At 37.5% G+C, this 25,997-nt stretch overlaps 1 protein-coding gene across 1 annotated transcript in view; it reads left to right on the top strand.

Annotated features, from left to right (window-relative positions):
* GUCY2D (guanylate cyclase 2D, retinal) overlaps positions 1-25,997 on the top strand; it is a 1,710,150-nt gene that overhangs the window by 708,582 nt on the left and 975,571 nt on the right. The window contains exons 8-9 of the mRNA XM_044076324.1: positions 7,235-7,411; positions 7,622-7,778. Of these exons, the coding sequence (XP_043932259.1) occupies positions 7,235-7,411; positions 7,622-7,778 (334 nt within the window). The remainder of the gene's footprint in view (positions 1-7,234; positions 7,412-7,621; positions 7,779-25,997) is intronic.

Below are 25,997 nucleotides of genomic sequence, written 5' to 3'. Positions count from 1 at the left end.
GAAACTTTATGATTGTGCTCCGTGGGTAATAGGTATGGTGGGAGGGTTACTATGTTAAGTTGTAGGAATGCTTTACGTTTGAGTAATATAGTTGGTAGAATATGTGGGGGGTGCATAGGGATGGTTCTTGAGCTGGTGGGAGGGGAGCTGAGTATGGGTGAGACATGGGTGGTGGTGTGAGTAGTAGTACAGTGGTAGTGGTTAAGTGGGGGTATGATGGAGCTTTGGTAGGATGTAAAATATGCAAGGAGAGTGCATGCAGTGAGCAAAGGAAAGGTATGCTTGTACATGTCAGTTGAGGAGGTGTGAAAGTAGAGGGAATATGGAGGAGGTAGTGTTGGGTTAGCGCTGTGGTTGGCTATTGGAAAGATGGGAGGGGTTTGAGTGCAATAAAGGTGGGACCACTGGGGGTGGGAGGGAATAGGGGGCAGGGTGGGGAGCGAAGCGGGTAGAGACCCTGTTAGGGACTTGTATGAGGGGCTGGAAACAATCACAAAGCAAGACAAGTATGTGTCAAGAAACAATCACAATTGACCAAGGACTGCTCTGAAACTATAAGTCTTTTCTTAATTTCTCAGGTAGAAAAACAGGATAACCTTGTATCAGTAGGCTACTGTGGTCATAGTTTAAATTAACAAACACACAGTATTGATCAGTTATGGATACTATTTGCTAACAGAAGGGAATAAGAGAAAGTGGAAGATGTGTGTGGTGGTGGTGGGGGGGCTGCTTACAGCCAAAGCACAGTGCTCTCCAGGGGAAAATGAAGACTGGCTCAAACAGGTAGACACATACTCAAAGTTAACTGTAGCTGTTTGCAGACAGTTCAGACCCGGACTGCGCTTCTCTTATAAGAATGTTAAAGGTGGTACCGTAGTTGAATACTTAAGAGTGGTGTTAGGTCTAGAAAAGAAGAGTACAGTGAGGAGTAAGCACTTTTGAGATGGTAAATATATATTATAAAGATTATAAAAAACTCACTGAGCAAATAGCTACCACATGCAGGACAATGTCCTGAACCACTACTTAGTATATGCAGATACTGAGACAATTGGAAGAAGATTAGAAAATAAAAACCGAGACAGTTATGCAGCCACAGATAAAAATATAGTGAGCAGGAATCTGTCATGGTTCTCTAATGTGATACTATCCACCAGAACCAGCACAAACTTATAGAAATAATTTAGACACTAGTATGAGCTGTCTACACACAACACAATTACATGAATAACATTAGTGAACAAGGTGCAGCTATGCAAATAGACCATACATACTATTATACTAGAAACAACTTGGTGCATACAAAATGCTGGCATGCCATAGTAACATCAATAATAAAGCATAAAACATATTAGATGTCTAACACAATTCAACATAAACATATACAGTTGTAAAATGTCTAATACAATTCAACATAAATAGGCATTTACAGTTGTAAAACACTTACTGGAGAGACACTGAGCCTTCATGGGGCCTGTAGCAGAGTGGATTGTAGTTTTACAAATGGTGCCTGCCACAGGTAATATTTATTAACTCTGGGATTGTCTTAAGGTAATAAACAGGGAAGGGGAGGGGAGAACAAGGGTGTGAGCAGGCAGTTCTTTGTACTGCTGCTGATGAACCAAAGCAAGACAAGTATGTGTTAAGAAACAATCACAATTGACCAAGGACTGCTCTGAAACTGTAAGTCTTTTCTTAATTTCTCAGGTGGAAAAACAGGATAAACTTGTATCAGTAGGCTACTGTGATCATAGTTTAAATTAACAAACACACAGTATTGATCAGTTATGGATACTATTTGTAACAGAAGGGAATAAGAGAAAGTGGAAGATGTCTGTGTTGGTGGTGGGGGGGCTGCTTACAGCCAAAGCACAGTGCTCTCCAGGGGAAAATAAAGATTGGCTCAAACAGGTAGACACATACTCAAAGTTAACTGTAGCTGTTTGCAGACAGTGCAGACCCGGACTGTGCTTCTCTTATAAGAATGTTAAAGGTGGTACCACAGTTGAATACTTAAGAGTTGTGTTAGGTCTAGAAAAGAAGAGTACAGAGAGGAGTAAGCACTTTTGAGATGGTAAATATATATTATAAAGATTATAACAAACTCACTGAGCAAATAGCTACCACATGCAGGACAATGTCCTGAACCACTGCTTAGTATATGCAGATACTGAGCCAATTGGAAGAACATTAGAAAACAAAAACCCAGACAGTTATGCAGCCACAGATAAAAATATAACGAGCAGCAATCTTTCATGGTTCTCTAATGTGATACTATCCACCAGTAACAGCACAAACTTATATAAATAATTTAGACACTAGTATGAGCTGTCTACACACAACACAATTACATGAATAACATTAGTGAACAAGGCACAGCTATGCAAATATACCATATAAACTATTATACTAGAAACAACTTGGTGCGTACAAAAATGCTAGCATGCCATAGTAACATCAATAATAAAGCATAAAACATATTAGATGTGTAACACAATTCAACATAAACATATACAGTTGTAAAATGTCTAATATAATTCAACATAAATAGGCATTTACAGTTGTAAAACACTTACTGGAGAGACACTGAGCCTTCATGGGGCCTGTAGCAGAGTGGATTGTAGTTTTACAAGTGGTGCCTGCCACAGGTAATATTTATTAACTCTGGGATTGTCTGAAGGTAATAAACAGGGAAGGAGAGGGGAGAACAAGGGTGTGAGCAGGCAGTTCTTTGTACTGCTGCTAATGAGCCAAAGCAAGACAAGTATGTGTTAAGAACAATCACAATTGACCAAGGACTGCTCTGAAACTGTAAGTCTTTTCTTAATTTCTCAGGTGGAAAAACAGGATAACCTTGTATCAGTAGGCTACTGTGGTCGTAGTTTAAATTAACAAACACACAGTATTGATCAGTTATGGATACTATTTGCTAACAGAAGGGAATAAGAGAAAGTGGAAGATGTGTGTGGTGGTGGGGGGGGCTGCTTACAGCCAAAGCACAGTGCTCTCCAGGGGAAAATGAAGATTGGCTCAAACAGGTAGACACATACTCAAAGTTAACTGTAGCTGTTTGCAGACAGTTCAGACCCGGACTGCGCTTCTCTTATAAGAATGTTAAAGGTGGTACCACAGTTGAATACTTAAGAGTGGTGTTAGGTCTAGAAAAGAAGAGTACAGAGAGGAGTAAGCACTTTTGAGATGGTAAATATATATTATAAAGATTATAAAAAACTCACTGAGCAAATAGCTACTACATGCAGGACAATGTCCTGAACCACTACTTAGTATATGCAGATACTGAGCCAATTGGAAGAACATTAGAAAACAAAAACCCAGACAGTTATGCAGCCACAGATAAAAATATATCGAGCAGCAATCTGTCGTGGTTCTCTTATGTGATACTATCCCCCAGTAACAGCACAAACTTATATAAATAATTTAGACACTAGTATGAGCTGTCTACACACAACACAATTACATGAATAGCATTAGTGAACAAGATGCAGCTATGCAAACAGACCATACAAGCTATTATACTAGAAACAACTTGGTGCATACAAAAATGCTAGCATGCCATAGTAACATCAATAATAAAGCATAAAACATATTAGATGTATAACACAATTCAACATAAACATATACAGTTGTAAAATGTCTAATACAATTCAACATAAATAGGCATTTACAGTTGTAAAACACTTACTGGAGAGACACTGAGCCTTCATGGGGCCTATAGCAGAGTGGATTGTAGTTTTACAAATGGTGCCTGCCACAAGTAATATTTATTAACTCTGGGATTGTCTTAAGGTAATAAACAGGGAAGGGGAGGGGAGAAGAAGGGTGTGAGCAGGCAGTTCTTTGTACTGCTGCTAATGAGCCAAAGCAAGACAAGTATGTGTTAAGAACAATCACAATTGACCAAGGACTGCTCTGAAACTGTAAGTCTTTTCTTAATTTCTCAGGTGGAAAAACAGGATAACCTTGTATCAGTAGGCTACTGTGGTCATAGTTTAAATTAACAAACAAACAGTATTGATCAGTTATGAATACTATTTGCTAACAGAAGGGAATAGGAGAAAGTGGAAGATGTGTGTGGTGGTGGTGGGGGGCTGCTTACCGCCAAAGCACAGTGCTGTCCAGGGGAAAATGAAGATTGGCTCAAACAAGTAGACACATACTCAAAGTTAACTGTAGCTGTTTGCAGACAGTTCAGACCCGGACTGCGCTTCTCTTATAAGAATGTTAAAGGTGGTACCGCAGTTGAATACTTAAAAGTGGTGTTAGGTCAAGAAAAGAAGAGTACAGAGAGAAGTAAGCACTTTTGAGATGGTAAATATATATTATAAAGATTATAAAAAACTCACTGAGTAAATAGCTACCACATGCAGGACAATGTCCTGAACCACTAGTTAGTATATGCAGATACTGAGCCAACTGGAAGAACATTAGAAAACAAAACCCAGACAGTTATACAGCCACAGATAAAAATATAGTGAGCAGCAATCTGTCGTGGTTCTCTAATGTGATACTATCCACCAGTAACAGCACAAACTTATAGAAATAATTTAGACACTAGTATGAGCTGTCTACACACAACACAATTACATGAATAACATTAGTGAACAAGGTGCAGCTATGCAAATAGACCATACAAACTATTATACTAGAAACAACTTGGTGCATACAAAAATGCTAGAATGCCATAGTAACATCAATAATAAAGCATAAAACATATTAGATGTCTAACACGATTCAACATAAACATATACAGTTGTAAAATGTCTAATACAATTCAACATAAATAGGCATTTACAGTTGTAAAACACTTACTGGAGAGACACTGAGCCTTCATGGGGCCTGTAGCAGAGTGGATTGTAGTTTTACAAATGGTGCCTGCCACAGGTAATATTTATAAACTCTGGGATTGTCTTAAGGTAATAAACAAGGAAGGGGAGGGGAGAACAAGGGTGTGAGCAGGCAGTTCTTTGTACTGCTGCTAATGAGCCAAAGCAAGACAAGTATGTGTTAAGAAACAATCACAATTGACCAAGGACTGCTCTGAAACTGTAAGTCTTTTCTTAATTTCTCAGGTGGAAAAACAGGATAACCTTGTATCAGTAGGCTACTGTGGTCATAGTTTAAATTAACAAACACACAGTATTGATCAGTTATGGATACTATTTGCTAACAGAAGGGAATAAGAGAATGTTGAAGATGTGTGTGGTGGTGGTGGGGGGGCTGCTTACAGCCAAAGCACAGTGCTCTCCAGGGGAAAATGAAGATTGGCTCAAACAGGTAGACACACACTCAAAGTTAACTGTAGCTGTTTGCAGACAGTTCAGACCCAGACTGCGCTTCTCTTATAAGAATGTTAAAGGTTGTACCACAGTTGAATACTTAAGAGTGGTGTTAGGTCTAGAAAAGAAGAGTACAGAGAGGAGTAAGCACTTTTGAGATGGTAAAGATATATTATAAAGATTATAAAAAACTCACTGAGCAAATAGCTACCACATGCAGGACAATGTCCTGAACCACTACTTAGTATATGCAGATACTGAGCCAATTTGAAGAACATCAGAAAACAAAAACCCAGACAGTTATGCAGTCACAGATAAAAATATAGCGAGAAGCAATCTGTCGTGGTTCTCTAATGTGATACTATCCACCAGTAACAGCACAAACTTATAGAAATAATTTAGACACTAGTATGCGCTGTCTACACACAACACAATTACATGAATAACATTAATGAACAAGGTGCAGCTATGCAAACAGACCATCCAAACTATTATACTAGAATTTGGTGAACAGAATAAAGGAGTGGACTGGGGGAAGAGGATAATAAGTGATCATAATCTGCTAGAATTATGCTGGGAGATTCCATGTTCTTGGGCAAAGAAGTAATAGAAGCTGCTAGAGGCCTTACAACATGGGATGGGGGTTCACTCAAGTGTTGCAGGACTGTACCAGAAGGGATAGAATTCTGAATATCATTCTAGACAAGGTGAAGAGCATCAGGCTGTCCAGTTAAGAACCATTAGCCAATGGTGAACCTGTCATTGAAGGACAAAGATAAGGATTTTATGAGTGCTACTTATGGTGAGATGGGGAGAGGTCTGAGTTAAGTTGTGGAGCTGTGGAAAACTGCCTGAGTAAACAAGCTATGAGTATGGGACAGAGAGGCAGTACTCAGGGCTATGGCCAAGGGGCTTCTGAAGGAGTCAAAAAAGAGGTGCTACTTATGGTGAGATGGGGAGGGGTCTGAGTTAAGTTGTGGAGCTGTGGAAAACTGCCTGAGTAAAGAAGCTATGAGTATGGGACAGAGAGGCAGTACTCAGGGCTATGGCCAATGGGTTTCTGAAGGAGTCAAAAAAGAGGTTAATGTGGCACACAAACGGGTGAAGAAATCAAAGAAAAACAATGAATAGAAAAGGCAGGCTGGATTAAGCAAACATAATGCAATATAAAAATATTTCTAAAAATTTGAAACCCACGGAAGAAAAGGTAGTGATAGATCAACATATTGTATTGGGGAAGAATGTTTTTCTTGGATAAAGAAAGAGAAGTTACAGATGAGAGAGAATACATGCATTTAAAATACCAGTTACAAAAACTTCATGGTGGAAGGGAATGGAGCCCTTACCACAGCTGTGGTGACCAGCATTTGATTAGCAAGTCTGGATGTTGTCCAAGCCATGGCAGATCAAACTGAATGGCCAAGGTTAACTCACCCATCCTGCAGGTTATTGGCATTTGTGGGACCTAGTATGGTAATGCAAGAAACAAAAAGTTAATAAGCACAAATGCTTGGGCTATAAAGGATTGCATTGTCGTGAAGCTGGACTTAATGTGTGTATTTGTGTGTGTGTGTGTGTGTGTGTGTGTGTGTGTGTGTGTGTGTGTGTGTGTGTGTGTGTGTGTGCATGCACATCTTTTGATAGTGAACCTGTCAAATGGCATGGGGAGGGGAAAAGTTAATCCTGCCAGCATATCTGTTGCGCCCATGATACCAGCACTTGTTTCATACGTCATACTTCCTCTGTCCTGAAATATTGGGAATGGGGAAGTGAACAGCCTAATAGGGATTTAAATGTTACCAAAATATGGATATCAAAATACAAAGGAAAGAAATTATACTTAGATTAAATCAGGCAGTGAGTATGTAGGTATATGCATATTCCATATCAGATTGTATTCAAAGTACTAACATGGTTGTTTGTATGACTGTTTGCAGCTGAGGGATATGAGACATGAAAATGTGAATCTCTTCCTTGGATTGTTCCATGACTATGGAGTCTTAGCAGTAGTTACAGAACACTGTTCCAGAGGCAGTCTTGAAGATTTGATCCACAATGAAGATATCAAACTTGATTGGATGTTTAAATCTTCACTTTTGCTCGATCTGATAAAGGTAGGTATTTACTGAGGTGTATCAAGGCAGTTTGAAAGTTACTTGTTTTTCCTCTCAGTTTATTAAATATAAATTTTCCCTCCTCTTCCTGCTCCTGATTCATGCTTTTTTATCTGCTTCTCTAAGTAGAGTATATTGATGACCTCTGCCCCCACCATTGTTCTGCAGCCCAGCTTTTCCTTTTCCACGACTTATGCTTTTCTTTTTCAGGGCATGAAGTATTTGCATCACCGAGAATTGATCCATGGCCGGTTAAAATCTCGTAATTGTGTAGTAGATGGACGATTTGTTCTAAAGGTCACAGATCATGGCTACAGTGAGCTGCTGGAAGCACAGAAAGTTCCGCGCTCTGAGTTCAGAAATGAAGGTAACTTGGGATGTGACACTGTTTAACAGTTAAGAGACATAACCTTTTGTTATAAAATGATTCTTCATATATATATTCAGGAAATCTCTGACACATATAATTGTCAGGCTAAAACTGGAGTACAAGTCTTGCTTTAAGTACCTTCCTGTAATACTTTTGTTAAAGACTGTTTTAGCAAAACTAGATGTGCAAAACCACAGACTATGCCTGTTCTTCTATCAGCATTTAACTCATTACAGCCGGATGATGCTTCCAGATGTATCTGTGGTTACATCCTACTGACGCATATTAGCATCAACTATTGCTTGCTTATATTTGCCCTGATAATTCCAAAACCATGCTTCAAACAAAATATTAAAAATTCATCTTAAAGCTTACACAGTGGCAAACTCAGCTGTATTGATATTTGACATCTATCTGGTGCACATAAAGATAAATTAATTGTTTTTCATATTATATTTACTGATATTTAGAAAAACATGAAATTTATGGCAATATCTTGGCAACCAAATAGCACAGAGATTTGATATGGTGCAATATTTATGCAAAGGAGAAAGCCAAATTAATCAATGTAAAGAAGGCAGCCCCGAAGATATTCAAAAAGAAATAGTGGCAAAGGCATCTGGATATGGAAAATTTCACAATAAAAAAAAATCACAAAGATGGAACATAGAAAAGAAGATTAGTAAAGTAAAAGTTAAAAAAACAGAAGTTGAATTCATGGAGTACCTGCAAAGTGAAGGATTTGATGTAGAAGGCCTAACACAGGTTAGATCACAACAGGATGGAGTGAGTCTCCAAAGTAGGGAGAAACAGGAAGATCAGGAAACATCTGAAGAAGACATATGGACATGGGAAAGAAAAAGAGATTTAATATGGTGTAATATATATGCAAAGGAGAAAGCAAAACTAATCAATACAAAAACAGCAGCACCAAAGATATTTGAAGAGAAATACAGGCAAAGGAATTCAGATATGGAAAACTTTTACAATACAAAAAATAAGAAGACAAAGAGGAAAAGTAGAAAATGAGATTAGTAATGGAAAAGGTAAAGAAATAGAAACTGAGGTCATGGAGTACCTGCAAAGTGAAGGATTCAGTGTAGAAAATCTAATTTAGAAAGCACTATGACAGGATAGAGTAATGGATATCCAAATTAAGGGGAAATCAGTGGAACATGCAATTGCTCAGGTGCCATATGAAGAAAATTTGGAGCCTTCCACAGGAAACCAGTATAAATGTTCACTTGAAGCTAGACAGAAAGGAAAGGAACATGAAACTGTGGAAACTCTGATGCAGTTAATGTTGAGGAGTGATAGGCCAGTGAGTTCCCATATGATAGAGCAACAGATGGCACAGGATGAAGTTGAAAAGACTGTGCCACAGGAAGATGCTATAGAATGCCTGCAGGAATTGGAAAACAAGGGATGTGCCCTCAGTTTGGAAGAAAATGAGCTAAGAGAAGAGTTACTTGATTTAATAGACATAGACAGATATATCAAGATCAATGAAAGAAATAAACTGCAGAAGGTTACTAAAACCCAAAAAGTCAGAAGTCTGATAAAACAAATGAACACAGTAATTAGGACTGCTCATAGAAATCCATGCAATATAACAGAAGTACGCAGGATATATTACTGTGCAGCTAAATTAATAACAGATAACGTTCTACCACAAGAACATAGAGTAGTAAGGGAAAGGAAGGGGAGAAATCAAATACCATCATGGAAATATCAAATAGAGAAAACTATAAAACAGTTAAAACAAGAAGTGTCACTGTTAGAAGACTATAGAAGAGGGAATAGATCAACAAAAATATTAAGAAAAATACATGTGATAAAAACAATGCACAGTATTAGAACAGACCAGAATCTAGCATGCACTATCACAAATAACAAACTAAAAATTTCAACACAGGTGGAAAGACTTAGAAGATACAAAGATAAATATAAGGGAAAAGTACAAAATAAGCAATTTATTGATGACCCCAAAAAGTTTTATAGAGAATTGGGAAATAAGGCAAAAGGAATTGAAAGACTGCTTCTCTACCTGCTATCCTGCAGTGCATCCACTCTTATTTTCACCACTTTCTATTCCCACCTTCTTTATTTCTCCTTACCCTTGCTCCTTTCCATATTAATCCAATCAGTATTTTTCCTACTTGTTAATTGAGAATTGAACTGTATGGAGTGTTTATAGAAACTAACTCCTGTAATTGTTTTTTATACATAAGAGTGTTATCTTTTATTTTTAATGTTTTGCTTGCTAACTCTATTACTAACTCTTAGATGTTCATTATTATTAGTACTGTTAGTACATTTTTGTATGACAATTTGTGTTTGTATATAAATTTTTTTTCATCTCTGAATGTATCTCACTCTGTGGAGCTTTTCTCCCCGGGCCTCTACTGAAAATGGAAATTTCTCCAGCTAGACTAGCCCGGTCAACAAATGTAAAATAAAAATAATAAAATAAAAAGAAGAAATAGATACATTTTGGAGAAGTATATATGAAGATCGTGTGGAACATAACAAAGATGCTAAATGGACAGAAGTTAAGGAAAGAATAAGAGGTTCAAAAGGTACAGGATATGAAATGGGATGAAGTAACATCCAGAGAGATTGAAAAACAATTAAGAAAAGCCTCTAACTGGAAAACCCCAGGCCTAATTTTTGGCTGAAAGTATTAACATCTTTGCATGAAGATTTAGCTATGAGTAAGAACTATTTATATGCACACCCCGAGCAGACACCAACCTGGTTAACAACAGGAAAAACAATGCTCCTACTTAAGAGTGCTCCTGCAAGCTACTCTATAAATTATAGATCAATAACATGCCTTCCGATGACGTATAAAGTATACTCGGGAATTGATGCTGACGGATAGTCATTTTTAGACGAAAACTCAATTATGGCAGTAGAGCAAAAGGGCAATAAAAGAAAGTCATATGGAACAAAGGATCATTTGTTAAATAAAGTCATAGTGGAGAACTGTAAAAAGGGGAAGAATCTAAGTATGGCATGGATTAACTACAAAAATGCATTTAATAGTATCCCACATTCATGGATAAAAGAGTGCTTAAAAATGTATAAGATATACCCTACACTGATCAACTATATTACAGTGACCATGAAACAGTGGCAGACCACTTTGCAATTAAGCCATGATAAAGGACAAATTATTATTCCAGGGATAAAAATTCATAGGGGGATATTCCAGGATGACTGTCACCGCTGCTATTCTGCCTTGACCTTAACCCATTAGCCATCTACTTAACAGCTTGGCCATGGCTATAATTTGGCTCCTAGAAAACAACAAAGTGTAAAAAACTTCTCATCTTCTCTTTTTTGATGATTTAAAACTGTATAGCTCATCAGATGAGGAACTGAAAGCACAACTGCAAGCTGTCCAAACTTTTTCAGATGATATAAGAATGTCATTTGGTCTTGTTAAATGTACAAAAGCAACCTTTAAAGCAGGAAAACTGCAACACCAGGAAAACATCAGTTTGGACAAGAATGTGATATAAAAGAAATTGAGCAAGAGGGAGTGTATAAATGTGCGGGAAATGAAGGATCAACAATAAAACACAAATAAATGCAAATAAAACTTAGTAAGGAATATTTCAGAAGACTTAAATTAATCTTGAAAACAGCACTGACATCTAGGAATACAACTCAAGCTATAAACCAATTTGCTCTTCCTGTCCTAACTCACCGTTTTGGAGTGATTGACTGGCCTCAAAACGTGTTGGATAGATTAGATAGGAAAACAAGAAGGATGCTTCCTGCTCACCAAATGATCTATAAAAATCAGTGCATAGCAAGATTATATATTCCCCATTCAGAAGGAGGGGCAGGACTCTTTGAAATTGATTATATGTATACATCTGCAATCATGGGACTCCACACATATCTGCTGATGTCACAAAGACCCAAACATAGTGAACATTCTGAAACATGAAAATAAATCTAAGATGACTTCTCTGTTAAATTTAGCAGAAGCATATCAGTATCAAGCAGGAATGGAAATCAAACCAGAAGTGGATAAAATCAGGCAGCAACTGAATGTGCCAAAAAACAAAATAAAGAATATAAGGTGAAGGACCAGATGAGAAGGTAAGAAATGTGGAAAAAGCATAAATATAGTGGCAAGTATAGAAAACTTCTGGAAGAACCTCATGTTGATCAGGAATGGTTGAGGAGAGGTGAAATCAAACCAAGAGATGAAAGGTTAATATTAGTGGCCCAAGATAGTGGGTTACCTACACGGTTTACAAAAGTCCATTGAACATGTGGGAGAAACAGACAAATGTAGGTTTTGTAAAACCGAATTGGAAACAGTCACACAACTCATTGCTGGTTGTGACATTCTCGTGATAGCAGGACTATATACTGAAAGGCATAATAATGTGGCAAGACTGTTGTACTGGAGATTGTGCAAGCATTTTGGTATTGAAGTGGCTGAAAAACACTGGAAACATGAGCCACAAAGCATCACAGAAAATGAAGTTTATATCACATGGGACCAGCCATTACCAACAGTTCAAAAGACAGATGCTAGAAAACTGGATATAATGGTCCAAGAAAAGAAGACACTAATCACTGAAATCACCACACCCAGTGACTACAGTGTTTTGCATACAGAGAGACACAAAGTCATAAAATATCAGGATCTGCAGGCAGAAATGAGAGCAATGTGGAAGAAAGATACTCAGACAGTTCCAATAGTAATAGGAGCAACGGGGGTTATAAAAAAGAATCTACTGTCGTATTTAGATATGCTATCAATCCATGTAACCTCATATAAACTGCAGAAGGAGTCATTACTGGGCACATTGCATGTGCTGCGAAGAGCACTTTTGGCTGACATCAAAGACTAAAACAATACTAATTTCATCAACTTTAATTGTACTTTGACTTAGGAATGGGGTGCATTCCCGTCATAGTATTAGAAACCCAAAGGATTTGGAGAAATTAAAACAAAACACAGACAGAATTACTTCGCCTCATATGAAAGCTCTTAGTTAGATGAATAAGATGATGATACTATGTGTGTACCTTGAGTGGTTACTGAGAATGTTGTAAGATGTTTACAAACATTACAAACTTAATAGTTACTGTGTTTACTATGATTCATAAAACCGGGTTTAAGCCTTAGACCCTAAAGAATAATACCAGTATAACAAGAGTTTGTGCTGATGAGTTTGTTATTTACACTTTCTCAGTAACCTCTGTGGTTGCAGAGGTATGAACATTTATTTGAAATGTGAGGACATAATATGATTTTATCAAAAACGTTAGGCTCCGCCCATTGGATGTTAATGTGCAAACTTCTAGAGCTCCATTGTAGGAAATGAGTTAAGGTACAGTTTTAATAAGGTTTACACAATTTCATACATATGTTGTTGGTCTGGTGATGATGTGGCATATGTTTAGACTGTCTTCTTTTCAATGCAAAACATACTGTTTAAATCTGTTGAACAGAAAGCAACATTTTAAATATTCAAGCAGGACAACATAAGAGGATATGTGCTAGCATGAAAGCCTTTAGGTTGTTGTTAGAATGGATGTCATACATTGTGGAATACACTGTTTTGTCCATGGAATGGTCTTTTCAAATAAAATTCTATTTTAAGCAACTTTTTCCGCATTAAGGATAATATGTGACAAAAGTAGATACCACATATCCCATCCCTTCCTGTTATTGGTTGATGTTGCTGTTATGCTGACAACATTGGCCTTGCTCATAACTAGTATATCAGCTACTTGGCAATTCTCCTATCTAGGCTTCTGACACTATGGAGTGCCATCTTGACATTACCTCTTTCAAAGACAGACAGCATTCCTAAGTTTACCTCCTTTAAATGCAGAATAGGACCCTGACGTTACCTCCCTTATACAAAGAGAAACACCCCCATCCATCCATCCATCCACAACCCCTTTTTCCCATTTTTGCATATGGGATTGGGGTGTTACTATAACAGGGACAATAACGTAGTGCTAATGTTCACTAACCCCAAGAACCATCAAAGAGAACCATCTTGACATTACATAATTTGCGCACTGAATACACCCTCATATAATTTCATTTGTAAACAGAGACTCACCCTAACACTGCCTCCTTTGCACACAGAACACCAGTCAGGTATTCACTTCTTTACACATATCAACCTCAGCTGACTTAGCCTCATTCAGTACAGACCATGATCCTGACATCACTTTCTTTATATGCAGAAAACCATCTCAGTATCACCTGCCTTATACGCAGAGTGCTATCCTAACATCATCTCCATTACATACATAGACTCACCTCAATACAATCTCCTTAAGATAAAGAACAAGACCCTGACATCTCTTTCTTTAGGCACCATTTCCTTAGAACACCAAATCAGCTCCACTTATCTAAGTAAACATTAATCATTTTGATTAAGTAAGAATTAAGGAAAGAAAGCACACCTTCCTGGTTCCTCTGTTCAGACACAGCTCATGAGATAGGAACTCTCCCACTTTGAATTGTTTGCCTCTGATCCCTCATATATCCTCCTAATTAACCTTATTGTATTAGGGAATGCAAATGCTTCCATTGCCCTACTCATATAATCTCAGCTTACGCTGTTGAATGCTTTGTCTGCATCAAGACCCTTCAACAACAGCATTTGCTTACATTCTGCTTCCCTCTGGATCATTGTTTTATTTTTTTATTTTACATTTGTTGACCGGGATTGTCCGATTGAATATATGTCCATTTTCAGAGGAGGCCCAGGGACAAAAGCTCCAAGGTTGACAATGACAAACATAAAGATGCTTTTAGAAAAAAGTTGCATTTATTCATGAGCACATCAATAACAATGGTAGTTACAGAAGAGCATACATACAGTAGGTATATACATACAGTAGGTATATACATACAGTAGTTGCATTGCTTGCAGAGGGTACATTACATGAAATATTCGGACTATATCAGGTACTAATTCTGGCTAGGAATGTTTGTGTGTTGACAATCTGGCTAAAGCAGATAATTGAGGTTCGTTCCTGTTAAAGGACCATACTCACTATGATTGGGGAAAGGCTAAACCTATTTTGTATGAAACTAGTATGCTTAGGATAGGACTTGGAGTAGGGATGAAAAGAGAAAAAAAAACCTAGTCGGGTCTGGAGCATAGGCATAACCAGTGTGATTTGAGGTGTTTCTTTAGTTTGTTTTTGAATATGGCTAATAATGGTTGTGATGTCAGTCTGTTGGTAGACAGTTCCATGTTTTACCAACAGAGCTGGCAAATAGTGAGCCACCAGCAGAGTGGTTTGCTTTAACCGCTTGAACCAGTAATCTGGAGGAGGATCGGAGTGGGCGATTGGTGTTGCAGGGGGTGATTATGTTTTTTAATGCTGGGTTTTTTTCTGGGCAGTTAAGGACTTTATGTGTTACTGTGTTGATTGAACTGTAGTAAGTTGGGAAGTTCCATCCATCCTAAAAGGCTTAGATTGATGCAGTGGTGGGTCCGGTATGGAGTGCCAGCAGCAAATCTGGCAATCTGGTTATAGCAGGTTGTTAGCTTATTCAGATCTGATTTGTTCAGGTTGAAGAAGAGAGGTGAGGCATAGAGAAGGGTAGATAGTCATTGGGATCTGGCAATAGCAGCTCTGGCTTGTGGAGTAAGGAAATATTTGATCCTATATATTGACCCAAGTTTTTTATAGACTGTTTTTATGGTTTGATTTATGTGTTTATCAAACCTGAGGTTGTTGTCTACTATAATGCCTAATAGTTTGGTTTGGGCTTCTGGGGAGATGATTGTGCTTGCTGTTATGTTCAATGGTGTTGTTGGGGACCTACTTGTGGGGGAGAATATAAACAGTTTGGTTTTGTTGGGGTTTAGGATTAGGCATTGGTTTATGAACCAGTTTTCATCTGTGTTGAAATTGTTCGGGGTTAAGGTAAGTAGGTTAGCAGGTGAGGTTGTGGAGCAAATTAGAGTGGAGTCATCTGCATATTGTATGCAGGTAGCCTCTGAGATGGCTGGATGGAGATCATTGGTAAAGAGAGAGAAAAGAAGAGGTCCTAATATGGAGCCCTGGAGGACGCCTAGTGTGATGGTGAGGCTGGATGATAGTTTGGTTTGCCAAAGCACTGCCTGCTGCCTATCATTTAGATAAGATTCAAACCATTGGAGTGCCTGATTTTTTAAAGCAGATGACTTTAAGTTTCTCATAAGTATTTTATGGTCTACCATGTCAAAGGCTTTGGATAGATCGAGAAATAGTGCAGAGGATAGTTTATTGTTCCAGTTATGGTTTATGACGTTTGGGAATGATAGGAAGGCTGAGGTGGTACTATGATTTGGCCTGAAACTGTGTTGCGTACTGGACCGAAGTTTGTTTTGGGTGAGATATTGCATAAGTTGCATGTGTATGCATTTCTCCATGATTTTAGCTAGTGGAGATAATATAGCAATGGGTCTGTAGTTTTTGACAGTTCAGTAGAATTGCCTCCCTTGTGGAAAGGTATAACCTGGGAGATTTTCCAGATGGTGGGTACGGTGGCTTCAGATAAAGTCCAGTTAATCAATATAGAAACTGGGTATGCTATAGCATCTGCAACCTTTTGTAAGTAGTCTGCAGGGAGTAGATCAGCTGCTAGAGTTGTGGGTCTCAGTTTCTCAGCTGCTAGAGTTGTGGGTCTCAGTTTCTTAAGTAGGGTGGCTATTAGATGGGTAGGTACGGGTTGGAAGCTAAACTGTGTTTGGTTGTTAGTTGGGGCTAAGCTTGGATTAGGGTGGTTAGGAGCGAGTTTGCTGGACAGAGATTGTTTAGTCTCTGCGAAAAAGGTGTTAAGGGTGTTAGCTACAATTTCAGGGGATTTATCGTTGGCAGATATGGGGGGTGGGGTGTTAGTTTGGCCTGGGCGTAGGAGTTTGTTGAGTACAGCCCAGAACTTTTGAGGTCTATTTTGGTGGGTTTGTTGTAGGTGGAAGTAATAGCTATTTTTGTTTAAGGCTATAGATTTTTTGGTATCATTTCTTAGTTGTCTGAATTTAAGTCGATCTTTGGGTTTTCTTGTTGTTCGGTAGGTGGCCCACGCCTTATTTCTTAGTGTGATTTTTTTCTTTGGTGTCTTTGGTGATCCATGGCACAATATTACCTCTGGCTCTAACGGTACGTGTGGGAGCATGGGAACTGAGGACAGTAAGGAATAGTATGAGACTGCATCATCTAGGGGGAGATACTTTAGTGCTGACCAGTTGCAGGCTGTAAGTTCATTACTGAATTCATTAAGGTTGAAGTTCCTATGGCATCTAATAGTCTTGTATGTGGGGGTTTGGGGGTAGTTTACCTTAAACTTGATTATATAGGTGAGGTATTGGTCACTGTGGTCATCAGGTAAAGTGCCAGATATGTAGTACTGTGGCAGATTGTTAATGAGTATCCAGTCAAGGGTACTATCTTTTTAGTTGCGTTTATCTATCCTAGTGAGAAGGAATATGGTCTGGGTAAACCCATGTAAGTTTACATGGGTTGTGGGGCTTTCAGTGGAACAGGTGTTCCAGTCAATGTTGAAATCTCCTAGTATGATGGTTTCTTGTGGATGGGTAAGGGATAGCCAGTTTAAGAGGTGTTCAAGGGCTTCTGTGTTCTTCCCTGGGGTTATAAAGCCACAGACTATGTTTATACTTTTGTTGCTGTTAATTTTTAGTTTGGCAATGAGAATTTCAACGTTGTTGATTTGGGGGAGTTGTTGCATATTCAGAGTGGCAGATAAGTCAGATTTGTAAAGTATGGCTACCCCGCCACCCTTTCTTGAGGATCGGTCTAGTCTATGCATATTGTATCCTGGTGGCAGTATCTCATTGTCCTTAGTGGAAGGTTTTAGCCATGTTTCTGTGAGGCATAGCATATCAGGTGTATTAAGATCTAAGAGGGCATGAACATGATGAATTTTATTGTTTATGCTCCTGATGTTTAAATGGCAGGCTAGCAAGGAGTTTGGTGTTCTTTTAGATCAATGTTGGTAGGGGTGTTGGTGGAGATACTAGGGTAAAGTAGTTTGGAGGGGCCAGGGTTTGGGTGGATGTCGCCATCCCTTGTTAGGTTGTTTCTTAGCCTGAATAGTAGTTTCCATATTTTATGGAGAATTTTTTGATAGTGTGTGGGTGTGGGTGAGATGCAGTAGGGTCTAATAAGAATGTATTTCTGTGATGTTGAGGAGTTGGTTAGATAGGGTAGTGAGGGGTGAGCATTTTTATTTCTGCTTGTTAGCATGGAAGTTTGATATTTTGGATATTGGTAGCCTAATTTACTGTTGGTTTCATAGGCTGAGAGGAGGTAGAGGGTGAGCAGCACTGTTGCTAGTAGGGCTGGTAATAGCAAAGTGTGAGGTGACATAGCTATATAGCTTTACACTCATGCCTAGTAAATGATGATGGGGAGGGGTCAGTGATTGCTGTTTGAGTAGTGCCACTTAGATTACAGATAGTCACTGATTAGTTTTTGTGGGGATGGGGTGTGGTTATACTAGTTAAATTTAGGACTCCTAGGGGTGGGCAGGATTTGGGAGCAGGGTGGGGTGCATAGCAAGGGCGAGTGAAGCAGGGCTGAACCAATCACAAGTCACCAGACACCAGTGCTCTGAGCTACAGGTAAATGGCTTCTTTTAACGTTGAGTTAAAGTAAAGGTGAATTCAATTTAGGAGATACTTTTGAAGGTAAAATTTTTATACAAGATATTTCTTTTGAAAAAAAAAGGCTAGTTTTGGGTACAGGGAGAGGGTAAGGTGGAGGTGGTAGTCTCTAGGTTTTAATATTACTAGCAAACAACCAAACCAGTGTTCTGAGTGCCCAAGATAAAAACTGGTAAACCTGAAGTAAGGCACACATGGAGCTCAGCAAAATGGACAACTGCTTTAATGAACAATTAAAACACATGTACCTTAAAGGTGAATGAATCTAAAAGTTAAAACCAAAAGTATATATAATAAATAGATATAATAAATAGATATGTATATATATTTTGCTATATAAAATGCTTCAAACATAACTCTTTGTGCTGGTAATACTTATATTTAACAAAGCAATTTTAACTAAGGTTTATGTTTGAAGCATTTTATATAACAAAATACATATACATATCTTTACCATCTTTAGGTATTACAGTCACCACAGCTTTTTCCATAATGTTGGTGTTTATTCTGCTTTTAAAGTACTATTAAACAAAACCTTCCTGATCTTTATCACTTTCTTCCCTCCTAGCTTCCAGACTTCCGCCAGAATACCATCTATTTCTGGAGATTTTCCTGCAGATTGGTTATACATCACCATTTTTATCTCATCTCCTCTTATCTTAACTGTTAATTATTGAGCATTATCTACCTCTAATCTTGGCATAATTCAGTCTTCCACAAATATTTCCACTTATATTTTTTCTTGATTTCCCCATTTGTCTGCTATATAAAATATTCATAAAAGTTCCAAACTATCTCAAATACCTCTACAGGATCTATGATTGTTTTTCTTGTTATAAGGTCCGTAAGTTTGGCAACAACTTTCTACTCTCTTTTGTTTAAGTCATACTAAGAGTTATTATCAAACGCAGTTGCTTAACAGCAATCTTTCTAAACTCATGCATGTTATCCAGATACTCCCTTATTTTCTCTTTAGCGCTCAGAAGTTGCACTTCTTCTTGTTCTGTAAGATTTCCCTTATTCTGCAATACTTTAAACTTTGTCAGCCCTGCTAAATAATTCCTGTTACTTCTTAACTATATATCTTTATCTTTTATTTCTACCCTATTTTTAAACTCAATTTTATTTTATCCCACTCACTAGCTATAATGTCTGGAATACTTTCTATCTTCCCTAATAACTCCAAAATAATTTCCACTACCCATTCCATATTTTTTTTTTTAACAGGGAAAGCACCACATTATAATTTTTACTTTATTAGCCTACATTTTTATCTTAACTATTATTAGCACACCATCTGAAATAATTATTGGATGTGTGTCAAAGTTCTCAATTAAATGCACATGTTCCTATGAAATATAATTTCTATGTAGTCTACCCCACTTATTGTACCTTAATATGTAAAGTCTTTCCATGTTCTACTATTGAATTCCATTCCAAATATTTTCAAAAATTTCTTCAGAGATCTACCCTCTTTTGTTATATTTTACCTTCTAGGCACCCCAATGCATCCTTATCATTGCAAATCAAATTCCAGTCCCCACCTATAAACAATTTTCTCTGGTGAAAGCTGTTTCTTCCAAAATATTAATAAGCTCCATATCAGCAGTTTTAGGTGGAATATAAATACATGCTAGTGTAATCCTCATTCCTTGACAGTAGTTCCTAACTATATCAAATCTACCATTATTATATTTTCCCCTCTTCTATCAGCATTATATTTTCCCCTCTTCTATCAGTATTGGAGCTCCTCTAGCAGTTAATATAAGTACTCCCCTATTCCTTTGTCACTGATATTCTGCTGAATATCCATCCCGAAATCCTTTCTTTATTAAAATCACATGCTTGTTTCTCTCCAGATGTGTCTCTTATAGTGTTACTATGTACACTGTGCATTTCTTAATATAATTATTTTTTTTCCCTTTTTATCTATACATGTGAGTCCATTGACATTACAAGAGAATATGGAAAGTGTTACCATTATGATAAGAATTGTTTATTCCCACCTATTACATTTGACAACTTTTTAAAATGTCTGTTCCAGCTTTTGCTATACATGTACCCACTAATGTCTGGCAAGTAGATCCTTTTACACATTTTCTTTCTTATCATACCCATTTAAGCTTATATTACATTATACAATGTTTTTTATTTAATGAAAACCATCAAAGAAACAAAAAAACAAACAAAAAACAAGTACACCCCAGAATAACTCCAGAACCTGTTAACTTAATATAAATGCAGAAAACTAAGTACATCTTCAAATAATGAAGTGTACCTGTCCTAATAGGAACAATTGTCTCAAATAGACAGTTACAAACATAGGCCTTATCCTTAAAGTTAAGGTTATCCATGCTAAGACACATGTTACTGCCTGTGTTCCTACTTACGCTAATTGGAGTTTTTATCCTTATACTCCTCCTAGATAATAAAAACAACTTGTATGCTTTCAGAAAGCATTAACTTTTAACCTTGAAGAAACCAGTGCTTTGGATTTCTTTTATTACCCTGTAATCAGCTTGTCTCCATTAGTGTTGCCACTTATCTGTTTTTTTTAGACTATCTGGAAATCAAACTGATTGTCCAGTAGTCCAGAAAACACTTTACAAACTCCAATATTCTGCTTCAAAAAAAGAAACAGAGTATCACCCGAGTTTGTTAAATTGGCAGATTTATTACGCTTTTTTTTACAGAAAATCATAGTAAATTGGCAGAAAAAAAGGCATCCCAAGTAGAAAAAGAGGGTGTTCCTCTCATCTGATGTGACAATGACTTCAAGAAATAGGTAGAGAGTGGGTCGTGAGAGGGAGGAGATGGGCAGGGTTATGTGGGATATAATGGGTGTGGCCTTGGTCTGGATTTAGCAACAAAAGGTGGCAATCCTAGTCTCCATGAAAACATAAGAAAAAAATGTAGCTCTCAGTGGCAGGCTTCCAGAGACAATCTGAAATATTTTCTTCTAAAGGAAAGCTTTTCATTACATTCAGTATTCTCTTATTTACTTGTTTCAGCTTACAACTTATTATTAGATTAATCCAAGGTTCTTGAGTTAGACATTCACCTATGCAAAAGTAAGAGAAAACATATCAGCTCTACATATATTATAATATGTGCCCCATTCCCCACCTCAACAACTCAGGATTACAGCCTGTTAACTTAAACATGCTTTTGTCTAGCTTTTTTTCTCTTTTTGCAGTACGATACCTACATTTCATAATATTAAAAAAGAAATAATGGAAAATGGGCATCTTTATTACATTAAAAAAAAACATGCTTTATTATAAAATATGCAATTTATATCATGAAACGTTTTAAAGAAATACTGTTAAGACTGAAATTGTTTTACTTACAGTTACCTTTTTCCCTTCCTCTTCCCTTCCCTTTAGTGTCCTTTCAAACATTAATGACATGAAGTGAGGCAAATACCTTTCAGTTCCCCACAAGTTTAAAAAAAGTCAACAAAAATGCATTCTTTCCACTTTTTCTTGTATAGCCATATTTAACAAACTAGATTGATGCTCTGTAATCTCATATTTAGTCACTAATTTCTATGTTGTTCTTCTTCTAGGTCTTCCCAGTCTCCCAACTCCAGACTCCAGTTCAATACCAAGTTATTTCCAATTCTTATAGTCAACTCCTGTGCTTTTCTCTGTCTCTCAAGCATTTTACTTTGGAAAATTGGAAATGTTTTACTGGCAAAATCTCTCTATAAGCCTTACCATCAGAAGAATGAGAAACAGAATCCCTTTCTGTTTGATGGCTCACTTTTTGTTGAACAAACTTTTGTATTTCCTCCTTCGACTATTCTGCATCTGTAATGACTTTGATCTTCTAGAAAACATATTCTAAAGACGGCAGGATTCAGCATCAAATCCCACACCTGCCTTTCGACATTCCCTCATTGCTAGGATAAATTTGTTTCTCTTCTGCCTGGTGTAAGTAAATAATCATTTTCTACAGACATGCTTCTGTCTCTAACTTTTAATACTTTGCCTCTTGCCAGGATCAGCTCTCTTCTGGTAGGATTGCATCTTTAGGTCTTGGCTGCTTTTTTATGACCAGGTTTGGAACATACACACAATGTGCCCTTTCAGCGAATAGATCTTGCTATGGGATAGTAGTCTAGTTGCTTATTTGTGTGTTCATAAAATTAACAGTCTGTTCCATCTAGTTACTCTGGTACAGCGGAAAATATCAAATTTTTACTGTTTTTTCTGCCCTCTAATTCTACCATTTTTTTGAAAAAAATCTCTTCTTGAGCAGTCTCATACTCAGCCAATCTTTTCTTTATTTCGATCTCTGATTTTTGTAGTTTTAGCAACTCATCTGAATATCTGTTTAAAGCTTCTTCCCTTTTTTCCAGCCTTTTGTTATTTGACTTGATAAACTCCTTCAGTATTTCATTTATTTTTATCATCTCTGAGTACATTTGATTTATGTAGTACATTTGATTTATGTTTTTCCTCTAGATTACTAAAAGCCATGTCTGGCACCAAAGCTAGAGCTTGAGCTTATTTTACTGAACAGATGCATGATTCTTCCCAGTCAGTGTTTTCCCTTCACCTTTTTAGCTGATTTTCTTTCAGTTTCTCTTGCTTTCTTCTTTACTGACATCCTGGCAGTGTACTTACTAGCCAGTAAGTGAATTTATTGAAAGTGACAAAGTTCCTCTACCTTGTCTTTATTTTCATTTTTCATACTAGGAGAGCTGAAGTTAATCTGTTGGTCAGTGTGCAGCCATCTTAGAACATTTCAAAATTAACCTTGTTCCAAACTTGTCCAACAACTGAAATTTGTTGCCTCCCCTTGGTGAAAGTACCGAACCTATTACTAAATATTACAAACCATCTATTGCTCTATCATGAGCTTCCTTCACAAAGGATGCTACAATACTCATGGGATGCCCATTATTAACATTCCTAATGTGCTCATGTAGTTTAAATTTAACTTTTCTTCTTGTCTGCCCAATGTACCATTCATTGTTTTCACTCCCACATTCAATCCCAGAGATCAGCATTCAGCTCTGACATTTAAAAAATTGGTTTTGTTTTAACAGTTTACAATGTATGCTAACCTCTTCTGCTCATAACACCAACTTAAAAATACTACACCTGTCACACTGACCCCCCCCCCCAATTTACTGGCATTCTCTTCAAACCACTTGGTGTCATTTATGGGACAGAAGTTCTATATTTAAAGGATGCCTAAAATAAAATTAACAATTTGTTTTATTTATTTATTTTTTATTTGCACTTCTTCAACTTCTTTAAATAAGAATCCAAAACAAAATATTCCAATTATTTTTGATTATTCTACAGAAGATTTCAGAAATGGTGGTGTACTTTGTCACACAGTTGTTTCCATTTCTTTTCCATTTTTTTATTTTATTAATATAATCAGATTCATTAAATCTAATATCCTCGCTACTTCAACATGTACATCTATATTATTTAAAGCCAACCTTTTGGGCTTTATCCAGCAGTTCATTATTGTAACCTCTCTGCTTCAATGTAAACGCTAAATCTAACACTGCAAACTGTATCATGTATTCTGACAGTGTTTCTACATATTTGGGAAAGACTGGATTAAATGCTTAAGGATGAGCAAAAAAAGTATCTGTTCTTGGCTTCCTAAACAACTTTGTGACTGTTTTCCTCACTCTACCTTGAATGGTAATATCTAAAAAAAAATACTTCATCGGTGAAAAGCTGTTTTTTAAGTGCCTCCTTTATCTCTAAGGGGGTGCTATATTGGAGTTAGTAATTTTAGAAGTTAAGGTGTGGAAGGATGAAGGAGTGTAGTTATACAAACCATTTGAATGCATTTCTGATGGTTGTTGTTGTGTCTTTTGGCTTTTCCCGGTTAGGGGTCGCCACAGCAGAACTCCGGTCCGCTAATGATTGGTAGTAGATTTTTACGTGCCGAGTTGCCGTCCCTGACGCACGGCCTTCAGTGAAGGTACGCCCATTCACACATGTTTCCACACAGAAGACGCTCTAGCTGAGAATCGAACAGGACAACGTCTTACTGTGAGGCGACAATGCTACCGCAGCACCACCACCGCAGTGAATGTATTTCTGATGGTATCATTATTAATTTGGCCTTTCAATTTAGATTTGCCACCACTTTCATTACATAAATGTACTCCTACCCTAAGCAGTTTTCTAAAATACTTTTTCTTTTATATATATTTTTATTTTACATTGATCCTTTATTTTATTATTTTGCCTTAAACTGTGCTTTAAAACACTTGCCTTGTTATCCTGCTCACACCCACAGATGCCTATAAAATCCTGGCCTTTCTGTAGAATTCTCAACCTCTAGATCTGGCCTATTAACTCATAGAACTTCTCTATTATATTGTATTGCATCATTGCATGTTTATAACTATAACTAATGTAACTTCTTTTCTGGTCTTTTGATTGTGTAGCTTTTCTGCCCTCTCCTATTCCTTGGACATCACAGTTTCCTCTATCTTTTCATAAATATCATTAATCAATTTTAAGATTTTTTTTTGCTTAAAAACCCACAGTGGTGGTGCTGCGGTAGCGTTGTCACCTCACAGTCAGACGCTGTCTGGTTCGATTCTCAGCTAGAGCGTCTTCTGCGTGGAGAGATGCGTGAATGGGTGTACCTTTGTTGAAGGCTGTGCATCAGGGCTGGTAACTCGGCATGTAAAAATCGACTACCAATCATTAGCAGACCGGAGTTCTGCTGTGGCGACCCCTAACTGGGAAAAGCCGAAAGACACAACAACAACAAGATTTTTTTGCTTGTATTTTTCTTCCATTTAATTGGACCATCAGTACATCATTGTACCATAATCCATTGTGGGGTCTGTCTACCCCTCCTTATCTCTCCTGGACCCAATCCAGGTGGGTTGGGGCTCATAAGGAGCTCAAGGTATTCTGGGAGCATGTGTCATCCATTGACCTGGAGGCTTTTTCATTTTAAACCTAACTTATTTTGCCTTTGCAATCACATGTAATGTCCAAGGGACAGGCATGCAATGGGAATGCTTGCCCCATTTCACACCTGCCCTTGGAGAAGTTTGCAGTGGGGACATGCTGATGTATTGCCCCCACCTTTTCTGACCATGTCCCCCTCTACACACCCAGCTTTTATCAGAAATTATACATGGAGGAAACCCAGGCAGCAGCCCTACCTCCTTGGGATGGTACACCAGTTTGGGATGGTACACCAATCCTTCCCTCCCAGGCAGCCACCCTACCTCCTTGGGATGGCACACCAATCCACCCTTCTCTCCCTGCATCTCTGATGTCCAAGCTGATAATGGAACTGGGTTGCCTGAGTTGAAATTTGGCCTTTATTCCTCTACTATATGCTGCTGGCTGACATTAGTGAATTTTAAGTGATCCATACTTACATTACATATCATAAGAAATTGTCCATTGTTCATTATTACAAAATAAGTGCATATAATAAACATATACTGAATATTACTAAAACCTGTTTGTGTGTATGTTTATATATGTGTATGTTTATGCATATATATATATATATATATATATATATATGT

Source organism: Protopterus annectens, chromosome 7.part0 (assembly GCF_019279795.1).
Source record: "Protopterus annectens isolate FY-2018-M chromosome 7.part0, PAN1.0, whole genome shotgun sequence".
Lineage (NCBI taxonomy): Eukaryota > Metazoa > Chordata > Ceratodontiformes > Protopteridae > Protopterus > Protopterus annectens.
The sequence above is the reverse complement of the archived record's forward strand: the minus strand, read 5'-3'. Positions and strand labels throughout refer to the sequence as shown.